Source organism: Carcharhinus amblyrhynchos, chromosome 21, assembly GCF_965287045.1.
Source record: "Carcharhinus amblyrhynchos chromosome 21, sCarAmb.v2.hapA, whole genome shotgun sequence".
Lineage (NCBI taxonomy): Eukaryota > Metazoa > Chordata > Chondrichthyes > Carcharhiniformes > Carcharhinidae > Carcharhinus > Carcharhinus amblyrhynchos.
This window is the reverse complement of record NC_137344.1, coordinates 49514432-49534229: the sequence shown is the minus strand read 5'-3', so window position 1 is coordinate 49534229 and position 19798 is coordinate 49514432. Positions and strand designations below refer to the sequence as shown.

Here is a 19798-nt window from a genome sequence, read left to right as displayed (position 1 = left end):
GTCCTTTCAATGGTCACATGGCCAGTGGGACTCCATAAGAGGCTGTACAGGAATGGCCTCGGGGAAAGGGCACAGGCTTGACATTGTGGCTGCCAGGGCCTGTGGGCCGGGGCCTGTGGAGCTCCCGGGGCCTGTGGGCCGGGGCCTGTGGAGCTCCCGGGGCCTGTGGGCCGGGGCCTGTGGAGCTCCCGGGGCCTGTGGGCCGGGGCCTGTGGAGCTCCTGGGGCCTGTGGGGCTGCCAGGGCCTGTGGAGGTGCCGGAGCCTGTGGGCCGGGGCCTGTGGGGCTGCCAGGGCCTGTGGAGGTGCCGGGGCCTGTGGAGGTGCCGGGGCCTATGAGGCTCCTGGGGCCTGTGGGGCTGCCAGGGCCTGTGGAGGTGCCGGAGCCTGTGGGCCGGGGCCTGTGGGCCGGGGCCTGTGGGGGTGCTGAGGCCTGTGGGGGCGCCGGGGCCTGTGGGGGTGCTGAGGCCTGTGGGGGCGCTGGGGCCTGTGGGGGCGCTGGGGCCTGTGGGGGTGCTGGAGCCCTGTGGAGGTGCCTGATTTTAACCCAACCTGAAAAATATTGAGTGACGCTGCCTCCACTGCTCCCCATAGACCCTCAGAGAAAAAAACTCCTCACCCCTCTCTTAAATACAAGACCCTTTAATTTCAAACTGCTCCCCCCCCCAGTTCTAGTCTCACCCACAAGGGGAAACATTCATTCAGCATTCACTTTTTGTCAGCATTTTGTATGTTTCAATGAAACCACCTCCCATTCTTCTAAACTCCAATTATAGAGGCCCAACTTGAACAACCTTTCCTCCTAAAACAACCCCTTCTCTGAACTGCTTCTAATGCAATGATACCCTCCCTCAGGTACGGAGACCAAAACTGTACAAGGTATTCCAGATGTGAATGCCCTGTGGCAAAAACCTCCCTATTTTCACACTCCATTACCCTGGCAATAAATGACAACACGGTGACACGTCTCACAGCGCCAAGGAACCGGCTTCAGTTCCTGGCTTGAGTCACTGTGCAGAGTTTGCACATTTTTGCCGTGTCTGCATGGGTTTCCTCCCACAGTCTGAAAGATGTATGGGTTAGGTTGATTGGCTGTGTTAAATTGCCCTATAGTGTCAGGGGGATTAGCACGGTAAATACATGGGGTCATAAGAACATAGGAACATAAGAAATAGGAGCAGGAGTAGGCCATCTAGCCCTTCGAGCCTGCCCCGCCATTCAATAAGATCATGGCTGATCTGTCGTGGCTCAGTTCCACATTCCCGCCCTCTCCCCATAACCCTTAATCCCCTCTCTTATCAAAAACCCATCAACCCGCGTCTTAAAAATATTTAGCGAGGCAGCCTCCACCACTTCAACGGGCAGAGAATTCCAGAGATTCACCACCCTTTGAGTGAAGAAGTTCCTCCTCAACTCCGTTCTAAACCGCCCCCCCTTTATCTTGAGGCTGTGCCCCCTAGTCCTACTGTCTTTTTTGAGCGGGAAGAGTCTCTCCACCTCTATCCTATCCATCCCATTCATCATCTTATACGTCTCAATGAGATCTCCCCTCATTCTTCTAAACTCTAACGAGTACAAGCCTAGTTTATTCAGCCTCTCCTCAGAGTTCAACCTATTCAGCCTCTCCTCATAGTTCAGGAGGATAGAACCTGGATGGGATTATTGTTAGTTCATGCTGATAGTCCGAATGGCTCCTTCTGTACTGTAGGGATTCTATCATTCTATTTGCCCTCTTGATTGGTTCATTGTAATCAACAAACCCACGCTCACAAAACTCAGAAACACACGCTAGAATTTTACCGTCCCACCTGCCACAGAATCGGAGCGAGTGAGAGGTAGACAATGGAAATGTTTATTGGCCTCAGGTGGAAATTTTTGGTCTCCCTCAAGCAAAGCCATAAAATCCCGCCCATAATGTTTAACGTTAGATGTGGTTACACAATTGGGCATCATTTTCCAAGTAATTACGAAAGCAACCAATTGAAGATTTTCAGCCAGGCTCACAATGTAGCTTGCTGGAAGCTACACAGAGGCCTGTCCACTGCAGGCAAAAGGAACATGTCCAGACATTGCATGTTTGTTGAATAAGCAAAAGCCTGAGGGGCCATTGTGGTGCATTCTCTATGGCGACGTTTCATCCAACCAGGGAAGCAAAGGTGGCGTGGTATTTTCACTGGACCCAGGGCAGGATCTGGGGACCAAGGTTCAAATCCCACCGAGGCGGATGGTGAAATTTGAATTTAATAGACAATCTGGAAACCACTGTTGATTATCATATTAAACCCATTGGTTCATTAATGTCCTTTAGGGAAGGCAATCTACTGTCCTTACATGTGACCCCAGATCCACAGCAATGTGGGTGACTCTTATATGCCCTCGGGAGTGGTGGGCAGTTAAGGTTGGGGGTAATAAATTCTGACCCACCCAGCAACACCACATCCCATTCAAAAAAAATTAAAATTATTGGAAGCCACAAGCTAAAAATCTAGCATTTCTAACCCAAATATGTGGTAGATTCCATTAGTAGAATTCATAATCTATAGCAACTATAATAGTAATCCATAAAATACATATTTAGCTTTCAATAGGAGACAAAGTCAAAGTTTAAGAAAACCTCTTGAATTCTTACGATTTTTGATTTAACTATAATTTTGTTTGTAAAGTAATCTTTGAAGCAAACTTGAACTGAAAAGGTGAAGAACTAAAACTTCTTTTGGTTATTGATTCTTACAATAAAATAATTTCTCATCGCACCTCCAGAATAAGTTACCATTTTGGTTATATTAGAAAGAGTCACGGTCACAGAGATAGACTGTTACTCAAACCAAAGGCAATATCTATAACCCTGGTGCAGCTACGCTACTCAAACAGGTTCATTTGAAACAAAATAATGTTCAGGAGTCTTTTACACCTACAATAAAGACTCAGCTCTTATTTTTCTCGCCTTTTTTAAAGGCGTTTTTCATCCCACAGGAAATTCAGCCAGCGGATGAAATAATGAGATATTAAAAAGTTACATGTGGCCATCTGCTGATCCGATGATCCCATCTCTCTCCCACTGTGGAACCTGCCTCACCTCCTTCCCATTCAAACCTTCAGAATGGATCCTATAATCTTTGGGTGATTGGCTTTAGAATTGTCCAGGAGGTTAAGGTGAAAATTACACTCTTTGTGTTTGACTCTCTGGGGCTAAAAAGGTCCAAAGGATTCAGAGTTACTGAATAGATTCCCTGAGTGTGAAGTTTTTATCGTTTTGGAACAGATTCTGACATTTAAGGGTAACACTAACTTATCTGATTTACCAACTCCGCTTAAATTTGGAGATTTTGGCCTGAGTTAACAATGTTTTACATTATAGAATGGAAGGGTAAACAAGCACACCATTCAGCCCGTCAGGTCGATATTGCTGGTTTCTAAGAGCAATCCAGTTGACCCCACTCCCTCCTCCTCTTTCCCCCATCACTGCAATTGTTTTTTTTTTCAAGTACGTGTGGCGCAATGGTTGGCACTGCTGCCTCACCGTGCCAGGGACCCGGGTTCGATTCTGGTCTTGGGTGACTGTGTGGTGTTTACACATTCTTCCAGTGTCTGCGTGGGTTTCCTCCCACAATCCAAGAATGTGTGGGTTAGGTGGATTGGCCATGACGTACGCACGGGTTTACGGGGAGAGGAGGACCTGGGTAAGATGCTCTTTGAGATGGTTCAAGCAGATGCGATAGGCTGAGTGGCCTCTTTCTGCACTGTAGGGGTTCTACGATTCTCATGCATTATCTATTTTATTTTTGAAGGCTACAATTTAATCTGTAACCATTGTCCCAAGAGGCACTGTATTCCAAACCTGAATTAGTCAATATGGTTTCCCCCAGATTGTCAATCGCCATAAATCTACGTCCTCTGATTTTAATCCTTCAGCCATTGGTTAATGTTTCCCTTCATTTTCTCTATCCAAATCCTTCAAGATTTTACATGTGTTTATCAAAACTCCTCTGAACCTTTTTTGCTCTAAGGAAACCAATCCCAGCTCCTCCAATCTCTCCAAATACCCAATGTCATTCAGTAAGGTGTTACCTCCTGCACAAGATGGTGCTTGGGGTGAGAGGTCAGTATGGCTGGAGCATTGGTTACTGAACAGCAAACTGTTGGTTACTTCACCCAGGCACTTCTCTCTGGTATACCCAGTCTAACGAACAGGAGACACTGTGTGTGTGTGTGATCTTCCATAAAATCTTTGTGGGGGAAATGTTTGAATTTCAGTTGGTCGTTCCCCGCAACAGCAGGGCCTTGGTGAAGTAGGGCAGACAGTGGTCTTACACTCTCTCCGTGTGGATCAGGGGCTGTGTGTTTTTCATTTAACATGGGACAACTTTCCTTAACAGACTATAGAACGAGGCTTGAGAAGACTTGAGAAGCTTCCTGTACCTGCAGACATTAGGACATGAAGGCTCGTACGCTGCCTCTAATGAGAGCGCGACATATTGGGCAGCTGCGGAGATTTGGGGCACAGTCTCGGCACACAACCAGGTGTCCACAAGGTATGAAAACAATGGAGACCTCTCTGTCCAAGCACACCTTGCACGTTCTCTCGTTCTTCAGCTGCCGCAGTTGTTCCTCGGCACTCAAGTCTGTAAACAGATGTAGACGCAAGGATATTTAGATCACATCTTTTCTAAAGTCAGAGTGGAGTATAACCCGTCTGCAGCTCCTTCTGGATGTTACTCTGTACCTGCTCTCTAGTTGGAGAGAGAGCACTGACCTTCCTCTCTCACTGCCCCTGAGATCCAGCTCGGGTTATTGGTAATAAATTATCTCCAGTCACTCCTCCGATTCTGTACCAAACCCACACTATTTCACCAAATCAGATTGGCAGTATTTCTCCGCCTGCTGCTTCAGTGGAGATATTGATTCATAAAAACTAGGTCACGTCTGCGTTAAAGCCGGGTAAAAATTGTCACATTATTTGTGTTCTTCACTTTGTATTAGTGTTTGAAAGTCAGATCTGCTTCAGACTCTTACTTGGGTGGGGGTTGGGTCACACTGCCTCACGTCTCCTTGGACAGTGGTGTAACCCAGAGATTTAACTTGTGGTGTGGATTGGATATTTATATTTTCCCTTAGTCCATTCCCTCAGTCTGACTAGTTGATGATTAAGTTACTGTCCTGGTGAATGATACAGCCCAGAACCTCAACCAATCCATTTATAATTCATTCAAACCTCCTCCCGTCCTTTCCCAACTAACTCTATCCTCTATTTCTCACCTGTTTATCTAATCTCCCTGTAACCACCACTCAACCTCACCTCCCCATGAGAGCAGATACCCCATTCTCACCACCCTCGGGCTGGAAAGCTTTCTCCTGAGTTCCTTATCTAATTTCTTGGTGACTATTGAAGGTTTCTAGTTTTGCTTTTCTCTTCAAATGGAAATACCCTCCCCGTGTCTGTGCGGGTTTCCTCCCAGGATTGGGGAGCGTGGCGAAGGGGGAGAGGTAAGAGTGAAACATGGGCAAGGAAACCTCCTGCTGGTCACCGTGTACTGTCCCCCTCTCAGCGACTGAATCAATATTCCTCCATATCGAACAGCACTAGGAGGAAGCCCTGAGGGTGGCAAGGGATGTACTCTGAGTGGGGGAACTTCAGTGCCCATCACTGAGAAGGATTAACATAGATTAAAGGATCCTAAAGCTGCCAGACTGGGTCTGTGGCAAATGGTGAAGGAGCCAACAAGAAGGAAAAACATACTTGGTCTCATCCTTACCAATCTGCTGGTTGCAGATGCATTTGTCCATCGGTAAGAGTGACCACCGCACAGTCCTTGTGGAAACAAAGTCGCGCCTTCACATTGAGAATAACCTCCATGGTGTGGCACTATCACCGTGCTAAATGGGATAGACTTCAAACCGATCTAGCAACTCAAAACTGGGCATCCACAGGGCGCTGTGAGCCATCAACAGCAGCGGAACTATATTCCAGCACAATCTGTAATCTCACCGCCCGACACATCCCCCACCATCAAACCAAGGGATCAACCCTGGTTCAGTGGAGAGTGCAGGAGGGCATTGCCAGGAGCAGCACCTAAAAATAAGGTGTCAACCTGGTGAAGCTGCCAAACAGGACTACTTGTGTGCTAAACAGCATAAGCCGAAGTGATAGAGTATCTGATCCACAGCCAACGGATCAGATCTAAGCTCTGCAGTCCTTCCACATCCAGTCGTGAATGGTGATGAGTTAGACAACTCACTGCAGGAGGAGGTTCCACAAACATCCTGAATGATGGAGGAACCCAGCAGACCAGTGCAACAGATCAGGTTGTAGCATTCACAACAATCAAAAGTGCCGAGTGAATGATCCATCTCCACCTCCTCCAGTGGTCCCCAGGATCTCAGATGCCAGTCTCCGGCCAATTCGATTAACTCCCCGTGACGTCAAGAAGTAGCTGAAAGCACTGGATACTGCAAAGATTATAGGTCCCGACAGTATTCCGGTGATAGTACTGAACTTGCTGTGCCCCTAGCCAAGCTATAACACTGGCATCTATCCGGCAATGTGGAAAGTTGCCCAGGTATGTCTGTACACAAAAAGCAGGACAAATCCAACCCGGCCAATTACTGCCCAGTCTACTCTCGATCATCAGTGCAGTGATGGAAGGGGTCATCGACAGCGCGATCCCCAGCACCTGCTCAGCAAGAACCTGCTCAGTGACGCCCAGTTTGGGTTTTGCCCGGATCACTCAGCTCCCGACCTCATTACAGCCTTGGTTCAAACAGAGCTGAACTCCAGAGGGGAGGTGAGAGTGACTGCCCTGGACACTAAGCAGCATTTGACCAAGTGCGGCATCAGCAAGCCCCAGCAGAACTGCAATCAACGGGAATCGGGGGGAAATCCCTCCACTGGTTAGAGTTACACCAGAAAGATGGTTGAGGAGGTTGGAGGTCAATCATCTCAGCTCCAGGATATCCTTGCAGCAGTTCATACCTGGTACATAGGAAGATGGTTGTGGTTGTGGAGGGTCAGTCATCTCAGCTCCAGGACATCTCTGCAGGCGTCCCTCAGGATAGTGTCCGGGACCCAACCATCTTCAGCTGCTCCATCAATGACCTTCTCTCCGTCATAAGGTCAGAAGTGGGGATGTTCACCGATGATCACACAAGATTCAGCATCATTTGTGACTCCTCAGATACTAAAACAATCCAAGTCCAAATGCAACAATATCCAGGCTTGAGCTGACGAGCGGCAAGTAACATTTCTGCTACACAAATTCCAGACAACGACTATCTCCAGACGATCCAGCCACCGCCCCAAGACATTCAATGGCATTACTAACATGTAATCCCCCACTGTCAACATCCTGGAGGTCACCATTAACCAGAAACTGCACTGTACTAGCTATATAAATACTCTGGCTACCAGGGCAGGTCAGAAACTAGGAATGATGCAGTGATGAACTCCCAACTCCCCAAAGCCCAACCACAATCTTCAGGGGATAAATCAGGCGTGTGATGGAATACTCCCCACTTGCCTGGATGGGTACAGCTCCAACTTGCCTGGATGGGTACAGCTCCAACTTGCCTGGATGGGTACAGCTCCAACTTGCCTGGATGGGTACAGCTCCAACTTGCCTGGATGGGTACAGCTCCAACTTGCCTGGATGGGTACAGCTCCAACTTGCCTGGATGGGTACAGCTCCAACTTGCCTGGATGGGTACAGCTCCAACTTGCCTGGATGGGTACAGCTCCAACTTGCCTGGATGGGTACAGCTCCAACTTGCCTGGATGGGTACAGCTCCAACTTGCCTGGATGGGTACAGCTCCAACAACACTCAAGAAACTCGACACCATCCAGGACAAAGCAGTCCCGCCCGATCCTCACCCCATCCACAAACATTCACTCCCCCCACCACTGACACACAGTGACAGCCATGTGTCCATCTGTAAGATACACCACCGGGACACACCAACGCTCCTCAGGCAGCACCTTCCAAACCCACAACCACTGCCATCTAGAAAGGCTACAACAGCAATATCTGGGAACGCTACCTCCTGGAGGTTTCCCTCCCAGTCACTCCCCAGACTGATTTGGAAATGTATTTCACCGTTCCTTCGCTGTCACTGGGTCAAAATCCTGGAATTCCTTCCCTAACAGCACTGTGCACCTACCTACACTTCAGGGAACGCAGCAGTTCAAGGCGACAGCTCACCTTCTCGAGGGCGACTAGGGACGGGCAGTAAATGCTGTCCTCACCATCGGCACCCACACTCCTTGCATGAATAAACCCGTCCGTCTATCCCAATCTCCGACTACACTGCTCGCCCCCTCAATGAACACACCCCACACCCCCACCCTCCCCACCACCCCCGCCATGTCCACCTCCACCACCACATCACCCCCACCACTCACTGTGCTTCAGATCCTGACCTTCTGATGAACTGCTGCTCCACTCAGCAAGGCAGTAGCAGGCTGCTAACAATCTTTCTGTCCGATTTTCTGGCTGGTGGAACGTGACACCTCTACTGGGCTGCCCAGCTCACCCCCTGCCTCATTCAAGCCCAAAGCACCCTGAGGACGACATGGTTCAGGCATGGCCTCACAACCCACAATCCATCCAGGTCTCCTAACCTCCGTTTAGAAAAAAAAAACTGGAGCAAAGCAAATTCCTGCGGACGCTGGAATCTGAAACCAGAAGAGGAAATGCTGGAAAATCTCAGCAGGTCTGGCAGCGTCTGTGAGGAGAGAAAAGAGCTGACGTTTCGAATCCAGATGACCCATTGTCAAAGCGAAAAGGCTGGGAAAGTGGGAGATATTTATATTGCAGGGGGAGGGAATGAGAGATGAGTCACAGCCACAGAAACCAGGGGAAAGGCTGCTAATGGCAGCCCACAGAGAGAATACAGGGTGTGAATGGCTAAACGGCAGAGAAACTGATATCAGAGGGTAAACTGTGACAGATAAAGATGTGGGGGGAAAGGGAAAGGAATGGGTGGGAGAGAGGTAAAATTAAGAAAAAAAATGGGGAAAAGGGGAGAAAAGGTAAGAAAAGAGTGGGAGAAAGTAGAGGGAAAGAGTGGGGGGGGTGATAAAAGTAAAGAAATTAGAGAATTAGAAAATAATTTAGAAAAGCCATTGCAGTCTGATCTGGAACTGTTCAAAGTTCCCCTGTTATTGAGAATCAGCTCCGTGGGGTTGGTAATCAACTATTCAGGACCAGAAGAAGCAGCCAGACATTAGATAGTCCAGCTAGTGCAGCAAGCACAGCCTCATTCAGTCAGTGTGTAATCCTGAGCGATACTGTCAGCTCCTGTCCATTCTGAAAGTGGACACAAGCTTCCCAGCTGGGACTTGTGCTACAGAGAACCAGACAAAGCAGCAATTTGGGCAGAGGAGGAAGCTGAGATTACACGCTACAGCAAGATAGCTGAACCGGTCACACTAATGGGAAGGTACATGGAACCAATGTGATAAAACAGTCGACGGAAAAGATGTTGAGTAGGAATGCTAGGAAGAGAAGAGAAACAGGAGGTTTGCAGCTCTAGGACGTTCTAGAGTAGAGCTCCAGTCTTTACACACTTACAACATGCCTTCCAGATGGGAGCGGACTCTGGTCTAATCCTCCATTCCCATTGTTTCCTCAAATCAGGTGCTCACTTCTGCTGTACGGTCTTAAAGGGACAGGCACCGCATACACAATAGGACAGGGGTCAATGAATGACCTATGGCTGCCACTAGGGGATTAAGGGTTATGGGGAGAGGGCGGGAATGTGGAACTGAGCCACGACAGATCAGCCATGATCTTATTGAATGGCGGGGCAGGCTCGAAGGGCTAGATGGCCTACTCCTGCTCCTATTTCTTTTATGTTCCCATGAATTCCATTTCATCCAACCCCAGTGATGAGGAGATTCATTGGAGGCGTACAGGTGACGCCTTAACAGAGAGAAGCCTGAGCCTCTGAACCGTCTGGAGACGATGTGGAGACGTTGGCGTTGGACTGGGGTAAACACAGTAAGAAGTCTGACAACACCAGGTTTAAGTCCAACTGCTTTGAAGAGGGGAACCTCGAAAGCTTGTGACTTTCCTATCAAATAAATCGGTTGGACTTAAACCTGGTGTTGCCAGACTTCTTACCGTCTGGAGATTCCCGTCCTGCCGCTTACCCTTTCTCTGCGTTGTTGCTTCCCTGCTCTCATTTGCAGCAGCTCTGTCCACCTGTGGCCTCCGGTCAGCTCCTGTCAAAGTAACAAAATGACCAATCAGTCTATCACAAGTCCCCGATGAACACACTCCGAGTTTTGCCAGCGACGCTCCGCATTTCAAGCCAGTGAAATCGTCGGGGAGGCAGCGAGAGGCACTGGTTCTGTTTCGAGTCAATACCTGTGTTCAGCTGTCTCCTTTCTCTTCCTGACTCCTCGGCCCCCAGTAGATCAGAGAGAAGGTCACTGACTGAGCTATACTGTGACCCAGATAGCAAGTACTTGTTATAAACTAAACTCTCGATCAAACTGCGATCAAAACCCATCTGCAGCACATGCTGAGCCACTGTGGATTGCATGAGAGGAGAGAGTGCCGCATTTCCAACCAGACCTGCAAGGAGATAGATTTACTGTGAGAATTTAAGAGTGTTCCTCTCCTGTCTCTTCACCTCCTGCTTTCTCCCTCTCCTGGGACAGGAGGCAGGTAACAGTGGGAATGTAGAAATGCTGTTTGGCCATTTCCACAATCTCTCTCCTATTAAAACCTTCCCCTTTCCATTCAGAACTCTGGTCCACTGGAGGAGGCACTGATAGATCATAGATCATAGAAACCCTACAGTGCAGAAAGAGACCCTTCAAGTCTGCACCAAACACAATCCCTACCCCCATATCCCTACATATTATACCCACTAATCCCTCTAACCTACACATCCCTGGACACTAAGGGGCAATTTCTTAGCACGGCCAATCACCCTAATCCGCACATCTTTGGACTGTGGGAGGAAACCGGAGCACCCGGAGGAAACCCACGCAGACACGAGGAGAATGTGCGAACTCCACACAGACAGTGATCCGAGCCGGGAATCGAACCCAGGACCCTGGAGCTGTGAAACAGCAGTGCTAACCCACTGCACTCCTATCCCTTGAGCAGACAGATATTGGTCCAAGTCCCACTGCAGGGATTTGAGCATTTCACTCAGGATCGCTGAGGGAACGCCGCACTGTCCGAGCTGCCCTCGTTTAGATTGTGCTGGACACTGGATGGAAATGATCCCACTCCAGGGGAGAGAGGCAGATCTGCCCAGCATCCTGGCAAATATTTATCCCTAAATCAATATCACATTGAACACATTTTCAATAATTAACAGAGTAATCAGTTTGTGAGATCCTCCTGTGTGAAATTTGGTTGCCATGACTACAATACCGAAATATTTCACTGGTTATGAATTTTTGTTTCAAATTTTTGGAATGTCCTGAAAATTTCAAACTCGAATTCAAATCCTTCCCCTTGGATTCCCCTGGTACACACTCCCCTGGGACAGACTCCCCCGGGACACACTCCCCTGGGACAGACTCCCCCGGGACAGACTCCCCTCGGACAGACTCCCCTGGGACAGACTCCCCTCGGACAGACTCCCCTGGGACAGACTCCCCTCGGACAGACTCCCCTGGGACAGACTCCCCTCGGACAGACTCCCCCGGGACAGACTCCCCCGGGACAGACTCCCCTGGGACAGACTCCCCTTGGACAGACTCCCCTGGGACAGACTCCCCTCGGACAGACTCCCTTTGGACAGACTCCCCTTGGACAGACTCCCCTCGGACAGACTCCCCTCGGACAGATTCCCCTCAGACAGACTCCCCTGGGACAGACTCCCCTCGGACAGACTCCCCTGGGACAGACTCCCCCGGGACAGACTCCCCCGGGACAGACTCCCCTGGGACAGACTCCCCTTGGACAGACTCCCCTCGGACAGACTCCCCTCGGACAGATTCCCCTCAGACAGACTCCCCCGGGACAGACTCCCCTTGGACAGACTCCCCTTGGACAGACTCCCCCGGGACAGACTCCCCTTTGGACAGACTCCCCTTGGACAGACTCCCCTGGGACAGACTCCCCTTGGACAGACTCCCCTCGGACAGACTCCCCTCGGACAGATTCCCCTCAGACAGACTCCCCTTGGACAGACTCCCCTCGGACAGACTCCCCTCGGACAGATTCCCCTCAGACAGACTCCCCTTGGACAGACTCCCCTGGGACAGACTCCCCTTGGACAGACTCCCCTCGGACAGACTCCCCTCGGACAGATTCCCCTCAGACAGACTCCCCTTGGACAGACTCCCCTTGGACAGACTCCCCCGGGACAGACTCCCCTTGGACAGACTCCCCTCGGACAGACTCCCCTCGGACAGATTCCCCTCAGACAGACTCCCCTTGGACAGACTCCCCTGGGACAGACTCCCCTGGGACAGACTCCCCTGGGACAGACTCCCCTGGGACAGTCTCCCCTTGGGAAGACTCCCCTTGGACAGATTCCCCTCGGACAGACTCCCCTGGGACAGACTCCCCTGGGACAGACTCCCCTGGGACAGACTCCCCTGGGACAAACTCCCCTTGGGAAGACTCCCCTGGGACAGACTCCCCTGGGACAGACTCCCCTCGGACAGACTCCCCTCAGACAGACTCCCCCGGGACAGACTCCCCTGGGACAGACTCCCCCGGGACAGACTCCCCCTGGGACAGACTCCCCCGGGACAGACTCCCCTGGGACAGACTCCCCCGGGACAGACTCCCCCGGGACAGACTCCCCCGGGACAGACTCCCCCGGGACAGACTCCCCTCGGACAGACTCCCCCGGGACAGACTCCCCTCGGACAGACTCCCCCGGGACAGACTCCCCTGGGACAGACTCCCCCGGGACAGACTCCCCCGGGACAGACTCCCCTGGGACAGACTCCCCCGGGACAGACTCCCCTTGGAAGTTACTCCCTGGACACACTCTGGACCTGAACTTTCCCTGGACAAACTCTGTGCGACAGGTTCTCCCTGGAGAGACTCTCCCTGGACGGACTCAGTCCAGCACAGTCTCCTCCTTGGACAGGCCCCATTGTAAGAAACGATAATTTTCAGAATATTGTAGAATTCTTGTCGATTTTGCAGGAACCATTTGGCAGAAGGTTTGTTTATTCATTCTCTTGAAGAATCCATTGCCTGTCCCTAACAGCCAGTGGCTGATAATTGCCGAGGACAGTGATGCTCTCCGGGAGGCCTACGGCACCTTGTTTCCAGATGGTAACCGGAATCAGAGAAACTGAAAGGTGACCTCAGCTAAAGTGAGAAACAGAGGGGAGGCGACATTTTGAGTGTCTGGCCAGAGATATTCAAACAAGTGATTAAACCACTGGCCCCGGGAAATCGAGTATATTAATGGGTGCCCAATGGGCAGGGGGCAGGCCTCATCGGACAGCTGTTTCTCTAACTGGGGGAGAGTGAGGGAGACCAGGGAAGGGTAACCAATCACAGCCGGAGAGCAGAACATTGGCCTCTGGAGATTAACTCTTCAACCACGCTATCCTTCTGTCTGTGAACTGCTTTCATTATCACACTTCAGACGCTTTTTGTAACTATTTAGTTTATGCCTCATATCTAAACATTAATAAACGATGAAAAAATTACTTTAAAATCATCAATGATTTTGAAATCCTTTTTTGGGACATTTGTGACTCTTGGAAGTAAAACTAACAAAGTGGTTCCAGAAGTGGGATATCGGTGTGGGATATCGGTGTGGGATATCGCTGTGAGGTATCGGTGTGGGATATCGGTGTGTGATATCGGTGTGAGGTATCGGTGTGGGGTATCGGTGTGGGATATCGGTGTGAGGTATCGGTGTGGGATATCGGTGTGGGATATCGGTGTGGGGTATCGGTGTGGGGTATCGGTGTGGGATATCGGTGTGAGGTATCGGTGTGGGATATCGGTGTGGGATATCGGTGTGGGATATCGGTGTGAGGTATCGGTGTGGGGTATCGGTGTGGGATATCGGTGTGAGGTATCGGTGTGGGATATCGGTGTGGGATATCGGTGTGGGGTATCGGTGTGGGATATCGGTGTGAGGTATCGGTGTGGGACATCGGTGTGGGATATCGGTGTGGGGTATCGGTGTGAGGTATCGGTGTGGGATATCGGTGTGAGGTATCGGTGTGGGATATCGGTGTGGGATATCGGTGTGAGGTATCGGTGTGGGATATCGGTGTGGGATATTGGTGTGAGGTATCGGTGTGAGGTATCGGTGTGGGATATCGGTGTGAGGTATCGGTGTGAGGTATCGGTGTGGGATATCAGTGTGAGGTATCGGTGTGGGATATCGGTGTGAGGTATCGGTGTGGGATATCGGTGTGGGATATCGGTGTGGGATGTCGGTGTGGGATATCGGTGTGGGATATCGGTGTGGGATATCGGTGTGGGATATCGGTGTGGGGTATCGGTGTGAGGTATCGGTGTGGGATATCGGTGTGGGATATCGGTGTGGGATATCGGTGTGGGATATCGGTGTGAGGTATCGGTGTGGGATATCGGTGTGGGATATCGGTGTGAGGTATCGGTGTGGGATATCGGTGTGGGATATCGGTGTGGGGTATCGGTGTGGGATATCGGTGTGAGGTATCGGTGTGGGACATCGGTTTGGGATATCGGTGTGGGGTATCGGTGTGAGGTATCGGTGTGGGATATCGGTGTGGGATATCGGTGTGAGGTATCGGTGTGGGATATCGGTGTGGGATATCGGTGTGGGATATCGGTGTGGGGTATCGGTGTGAGGTATCGGTGTGGGATATCGGTGTGGGATATCAGTGTGGGGTATCGGTGTGAGGTATCGGTGTGGGATATCGGTGTGGGGTATCGGTGTGAGGTATCGGTGTGGGATATCGGTGTGAGGTATCGGTGTGGGGTATCAGTGTGAGGTATCGGTGTGGGGTATCGGTGTGAGGTATCGGTGTGGGATATCGGTGTGGGATATCGGTGTGGGGTATCGGTGTGAGGTATCGGTGTGGGATATCGGTGTGGGGTATCGGTGTGAGGTATCGGTGTGAGGTATCGGTGTGGGATATTGGTGTGAGGTATCGGTGTGAGGTATCGGTGTGGGATATCGGTGTGAGGTATCGGTGTGAGGTATCGGTGTGGGATATCAGTGTGAGGTATCGGTGTGGGATATCGGTGTGAGGTATCGGTGTGGGATATCGGTGTGGGATATCGGTGTGGGATGTCGGTGTGGGATGTCGGTGTGGGATATCGGTGTGAGGTATCGGTGTGCGGTATCGGTGTGGGATATCGGTGTGAGGTATCGGTGTGGGATATCGGTGTGAGGTATCGGTGTGGGATATCGGTGTGAGGTATCGGTGTGGGATATCGGTGTGAGGTATCGGTGTGGGATATCGGTGTGGGATATCGGTGTGGGATATCGGTGTGGGATATCGGTGTGAGGTATCGGTGTGAGGTATCGGTGTGGGATATCGGTGTGGGGTATCGGTGTGGGATATCGGTGTGAGGTATCGGTGTGGGATATCGGTGTGGGATATCGGTGTGAGGTATTGGTGTGGGATATCGGTGTGGGATATCGGTGTGGGATATCGGTGTGAGGTATCGGTGTGGGATATCGGTGTGAGGTATCGGTGTGGGATATCGGTGTGAGGTATTGGTGTGGGATATCGGTGTGAGGTATCGGTGTGAGGTATCAGTGTGGGATATCGGTGTGGGATATCGGTGTGGGGTATCGGTGTGGGATATCGGTGTGAGGTATCGGTGTGGGACATCGGTGTGGGATATCGGTGTGGGGTATCGGTGTGAGGTATCGGTGTGGGATATCGGTGTGAGGTATCGGTGTGGGATATCGGTGTGGGATATCGGTGTGAGGTATCGGTGTGGGATATCGGTGAGGGATATCGGTGTGGGATATCGGTGTGGGGTATCGGTGTGAGGTATCGGTGTGGGATATCGGTGTGGGATATCAGTGTGGGGTATCGGTGTGAGGTATCGGTGTGGGATATCGGTGTGGGGTATCGGTGTGAGGTATCGGTGTGGGATATCGGTGTGAGGTATCGGTGTGGGGTATCAGTGTGAGGTATCGGTGTGGGGTATCGGTGTGAGGTATCGGTGTGGGATATCGGTGTGGGATATCGGTGTGGGGTATCGGTGTGAGGTATCGGTGTGGGATATCGGTGTGGGGTATCGGTGTGAGGTATCGGTGTGAGGTATCGGTGTGGGATATTGGTGTGAGGTATCGGTGTGAGGTATCGGTGTGGGATATCGGTGTGAGGTATCGGTGTGAGGTATCGGTGTGGGATATCGGTGTGAGGTATCGGTGTGGGATATCGGTGTGGGATGTCGGTGTGGGATATCGGTGTGAGGTATCGGTGTGCGGTATCGGTGTGGGATATCGGTGTGAGGTATCGGTGTGGGATATCGGTGTGAGGTATCGGTGTGGGATATCGGTGTGAGGTATCGGTGTGGGATATCGGTGTGAGGTATCGGTGTGGGATATCGGTGTGGGATATCGGTGTGGGATATCGGTGTGGGATATCGGTGTGAGGTATCGGTGTGAGGTATCGGTGTGGGATATCGGTGTGAGGTATCGGTGTGGGATATCGGTGTGGGATATCGGTGTGGGATATCGGTGTGAGGTATTGGTGTGAGGTATCGGTGTGCGGTATCGGTGTGGGATATCGGTGTGAGGTAACGGTGTGGGATATCGGTGTGGGGTATCGGTGTGGGATATCGGTGTGGGATATCGGCGTGGGGTATCGGCGTGGGATATTGGCATGGGATATCAGTGTGGGATATCGGTGTGGGATATCGGTGTGGGATATCGGCGTGGGGTATCGGCGTGGGATATCGGCGTGGGATATCGGTGTGGGATATCGGTGTGAGGTATCAGTGTGGGATATCGGTGTGGGGTATCGGTGTGAGGTATCGGTGTGGGATATCGGTGTGAGGTATCGATGTGGCATATCAGTGTGAGGTATCGGTGTGGGATATCGGTGTGGGATATCGGTGTGGGATATCGGTGTGAGGTATCGGTGTGGGATATCAGTGAGAGGTATCGGTGTGGGATATCGGTGTGAGGTATCGGTGTGGGATATCGGTGTGGGATATCGGTGTGGGGTATCGGTGTGAGGTATCGGTGTGGGATATCGGTGTGGGATATCGGTGTGAGGTATCGGTGTGAGGTATCGGTGTGGGATATCAGTGTGAGGTATCGGTGTGGGATATCAGTGTGAGGTATCGGTGTGGGATATCGGTGTGAGGTATTGGTGTGAGGTATCGGTGTGGGATATCGATGTAAGGTATCGGTGTGGGATATCAGTGTGGGATATCGGTGTGGGGTATCGGTTTGAGGTATCGGCGTGGGATATCGGCGTGAGGTATCGGTGTGGGATATCGGTGTGGGATATCGGTGTGAGGTATCGGTGTGAGGTATCGGTGTGGGATATCGGTGTGGGATATCGGTGTGAGGTATCGGTGTGGGATATCAGTGTGAGGTATCGGTGTGGGATATCGGTGTGGGGTATCGGTGTGAGGTATCGGTGTGGGATATCGGTGTGGGATATCGGTGTGAGGTATCGGTGTGAGGTATCGGTGTGGGATATCAGTGTGAGGTATCGGTGTGGGATATCGGTGTGAGGTATCGGTTTGAGGTATCGGCGTGGAATATCGGCGTGAGGTATCGGTGTGGGATATCGGTGTGGGATATCGGTGTGAGATATCGGTGTGGGATATAGGTGTGAGGTATCGGTGTGAGGTATCGGTGTGGGATATCGGTGTGAGGTATTGGTGTGGGATATCGGTGTGGGATATCAGTGTGGGATATCGGTGTGAGGTATCGGTGTGGGATATCGGTGTGGGATATCGGTGTGAGGTATCGGCGTGGGATATCGGCGTGAGGTATCGGTGTGGGATATCGGTGTGGGATATCGGTGTGAGGTATCGGTGTGAGGTATCGGTGTGGGATATCGGTGTGGGATATCGGTGTGAGGTATCGGTGTGAGGTATCGGTGTGGGATATCGGTGTGAGGTATCGGTGTGGGATATCGGTGTGAGGTATCGGTGTGGGATATCAGTGTGAGGTATCGGTGTGGGATATCGGTGTGAGGTATCGGTGTGAGGTATCGGTGTGGGATATCGGTGTGAGGTATCGGTGTGGGATATCGGTGTGGGATATCGGTGTGAGGTATCGGTGTGAGGTATCGGTGTGGGATATCGGTGTGAGGTATTGGTGTGGGATATCGGTGTGGGATATCGGTGTGAGGTATTGGTGTGAGGTATCGGTGTGGGATATCGGTGTGAGGTATCAGTGTGAGGTATCAGTGTGGGATATCGGTGTGAGGTATCGGTGTGGGATATCGGTGTGAGGTATCGGTGTGGGATATCGGTGTGAGGTATCGGTGTGGGATATCAGTGTGGGATATCGGTGTGGGGTATCGGTGTGAGGTATCAGTGTGGGATATCGGTGTGAGGTATCAGTGTGGGATATCGGTGTGGGATATCGGTGTGTGATATCGGTGTGGGATATCGGTGTGAGGTATCGGTGTGGGGTATCGGTGTGGGGTATCGGCGTGAGGTATCGGTGTGGGATATCGGTGTGGGGTATCGGTGTGAGGTATTGGTGTGGGATATCGGTGTGAGGTATCGGTGTGGGGTATCGGTGTGGGATATCGGTGTGGGGTATCGGTGTGGGATATCAGAGTGGGCTATCAGAGTGGCCAATCAGAGTGGCCAATCAGAGTGGGCTAGCAGAGTGGGGTATCGGAATGGGGTATCAGAGTGGGATATCAGCGAGAGATATCAGATTGGTCAAGATCGTAAGTGATGGGGATTCCAGTTACATTTCTGAGCATGTCCAGACAAATACATTTCAGTTAAAGATGGTGTGATGATAGGAGTGCAATTATTATGGTTGGATATAATGTTTTCTGTGTTTAAGAGGAATGTTTAAACATTGAGCTTTATGCTACAGGCAGTCAGTATGTCTGGAGGGAATGCAGCTCAGATTCTGGCGAAGCATGATTATTACTCTCTTCAGCCTTGCAAATGTTTATTTTACGTCGAACTAATGGACTTTTGTTTAAGTTTTCCTGGGATTACTGTTTAGAGTGATTGATGGGGTTATGTGATGAAGTGGTTTGTTTATGTCCTGGGTCTGTAGCAGAGAGAAGAAGCTTTTTGCAGAAAGCAGTTTAGTTTGCAGCTGACACTTGGTTGAAGTTAAGAGGATTTTGTAGACTTCTGGAACTCTATCTCCCTGCAAGCTTCAAAACTTTTTATACGAATGGTAGCAAGTGTATTCATGGTTACTAACTGCAATTAAAGTGGCAATTAAGCCTGTAAGAGGAATGTTGCTTATTTGGAGCCAAAGCAGTGATAAGTTAGAAATTAAAGCTGTTCCCTTTCATTTTTAAATGTCGTTCAACTGTTAATGGTTAAGCTGCTTCATTTGTTAGAGTTATATTTAAACTGTGTTATTAAATAATGTTTGTTTTACTATAAATGATCCCTGCTTTGTCAGTGGAATCATTCCTGGAAGGAAGTATCCTATCCTCATGTTTATGCCAAAATCAGGAACATTGTTGGGGTCTAGTTTGGCTTCGGAATGTAACCTGGGGTTCTGGTCTAGGACCCTAACAATGGGTGGAGACGAGTTGGCGTACGGAAGGTAAAAGAGGTGGGAATTCAGATGGACACTGCAGCTGACCACCTCACTGCTGAGAGAAATTAAACCTGAACACTTGACAGAATTAGAAAAATAAGTTTGCAATGTCAGTGTGCCTGCTAATTCTACAATCTCAC

The 19798-nt window shown here is 50.7% G+C and overlaps 1 protein-coding gene across 1 annotated transcript in view; it reads right to left on the bottom strand.

Annotated features, from left to right (window-relative positions):
* Nucleotides 1–4426: 4426 nt before the first annotated feature.
* Nucleotides 4427–19798, bottom strand: part of LOC145356613 (baculoviral IAP repeat-containing protein 7-like) — a 37188-nt gene continuing 21816 nt past the window's right edge. Inside the window, exons 6-8 of the mRNA XM_080209428.1 lie at nt 10361–10570; nt 10144–10215; nt 4427–4620 (exon numbers count right to left, since the gene is read on the bottom strand). Of these exons, the coding sequence (XP_080065554.1) occupies nt 4427–4620; nt 10144–10215; nt 10361–10570 (476 nt within the window). The remainder of the gene's footprint in view (nt 4621–10143; nt 10216–10360; nt 10571–19798) is intronic.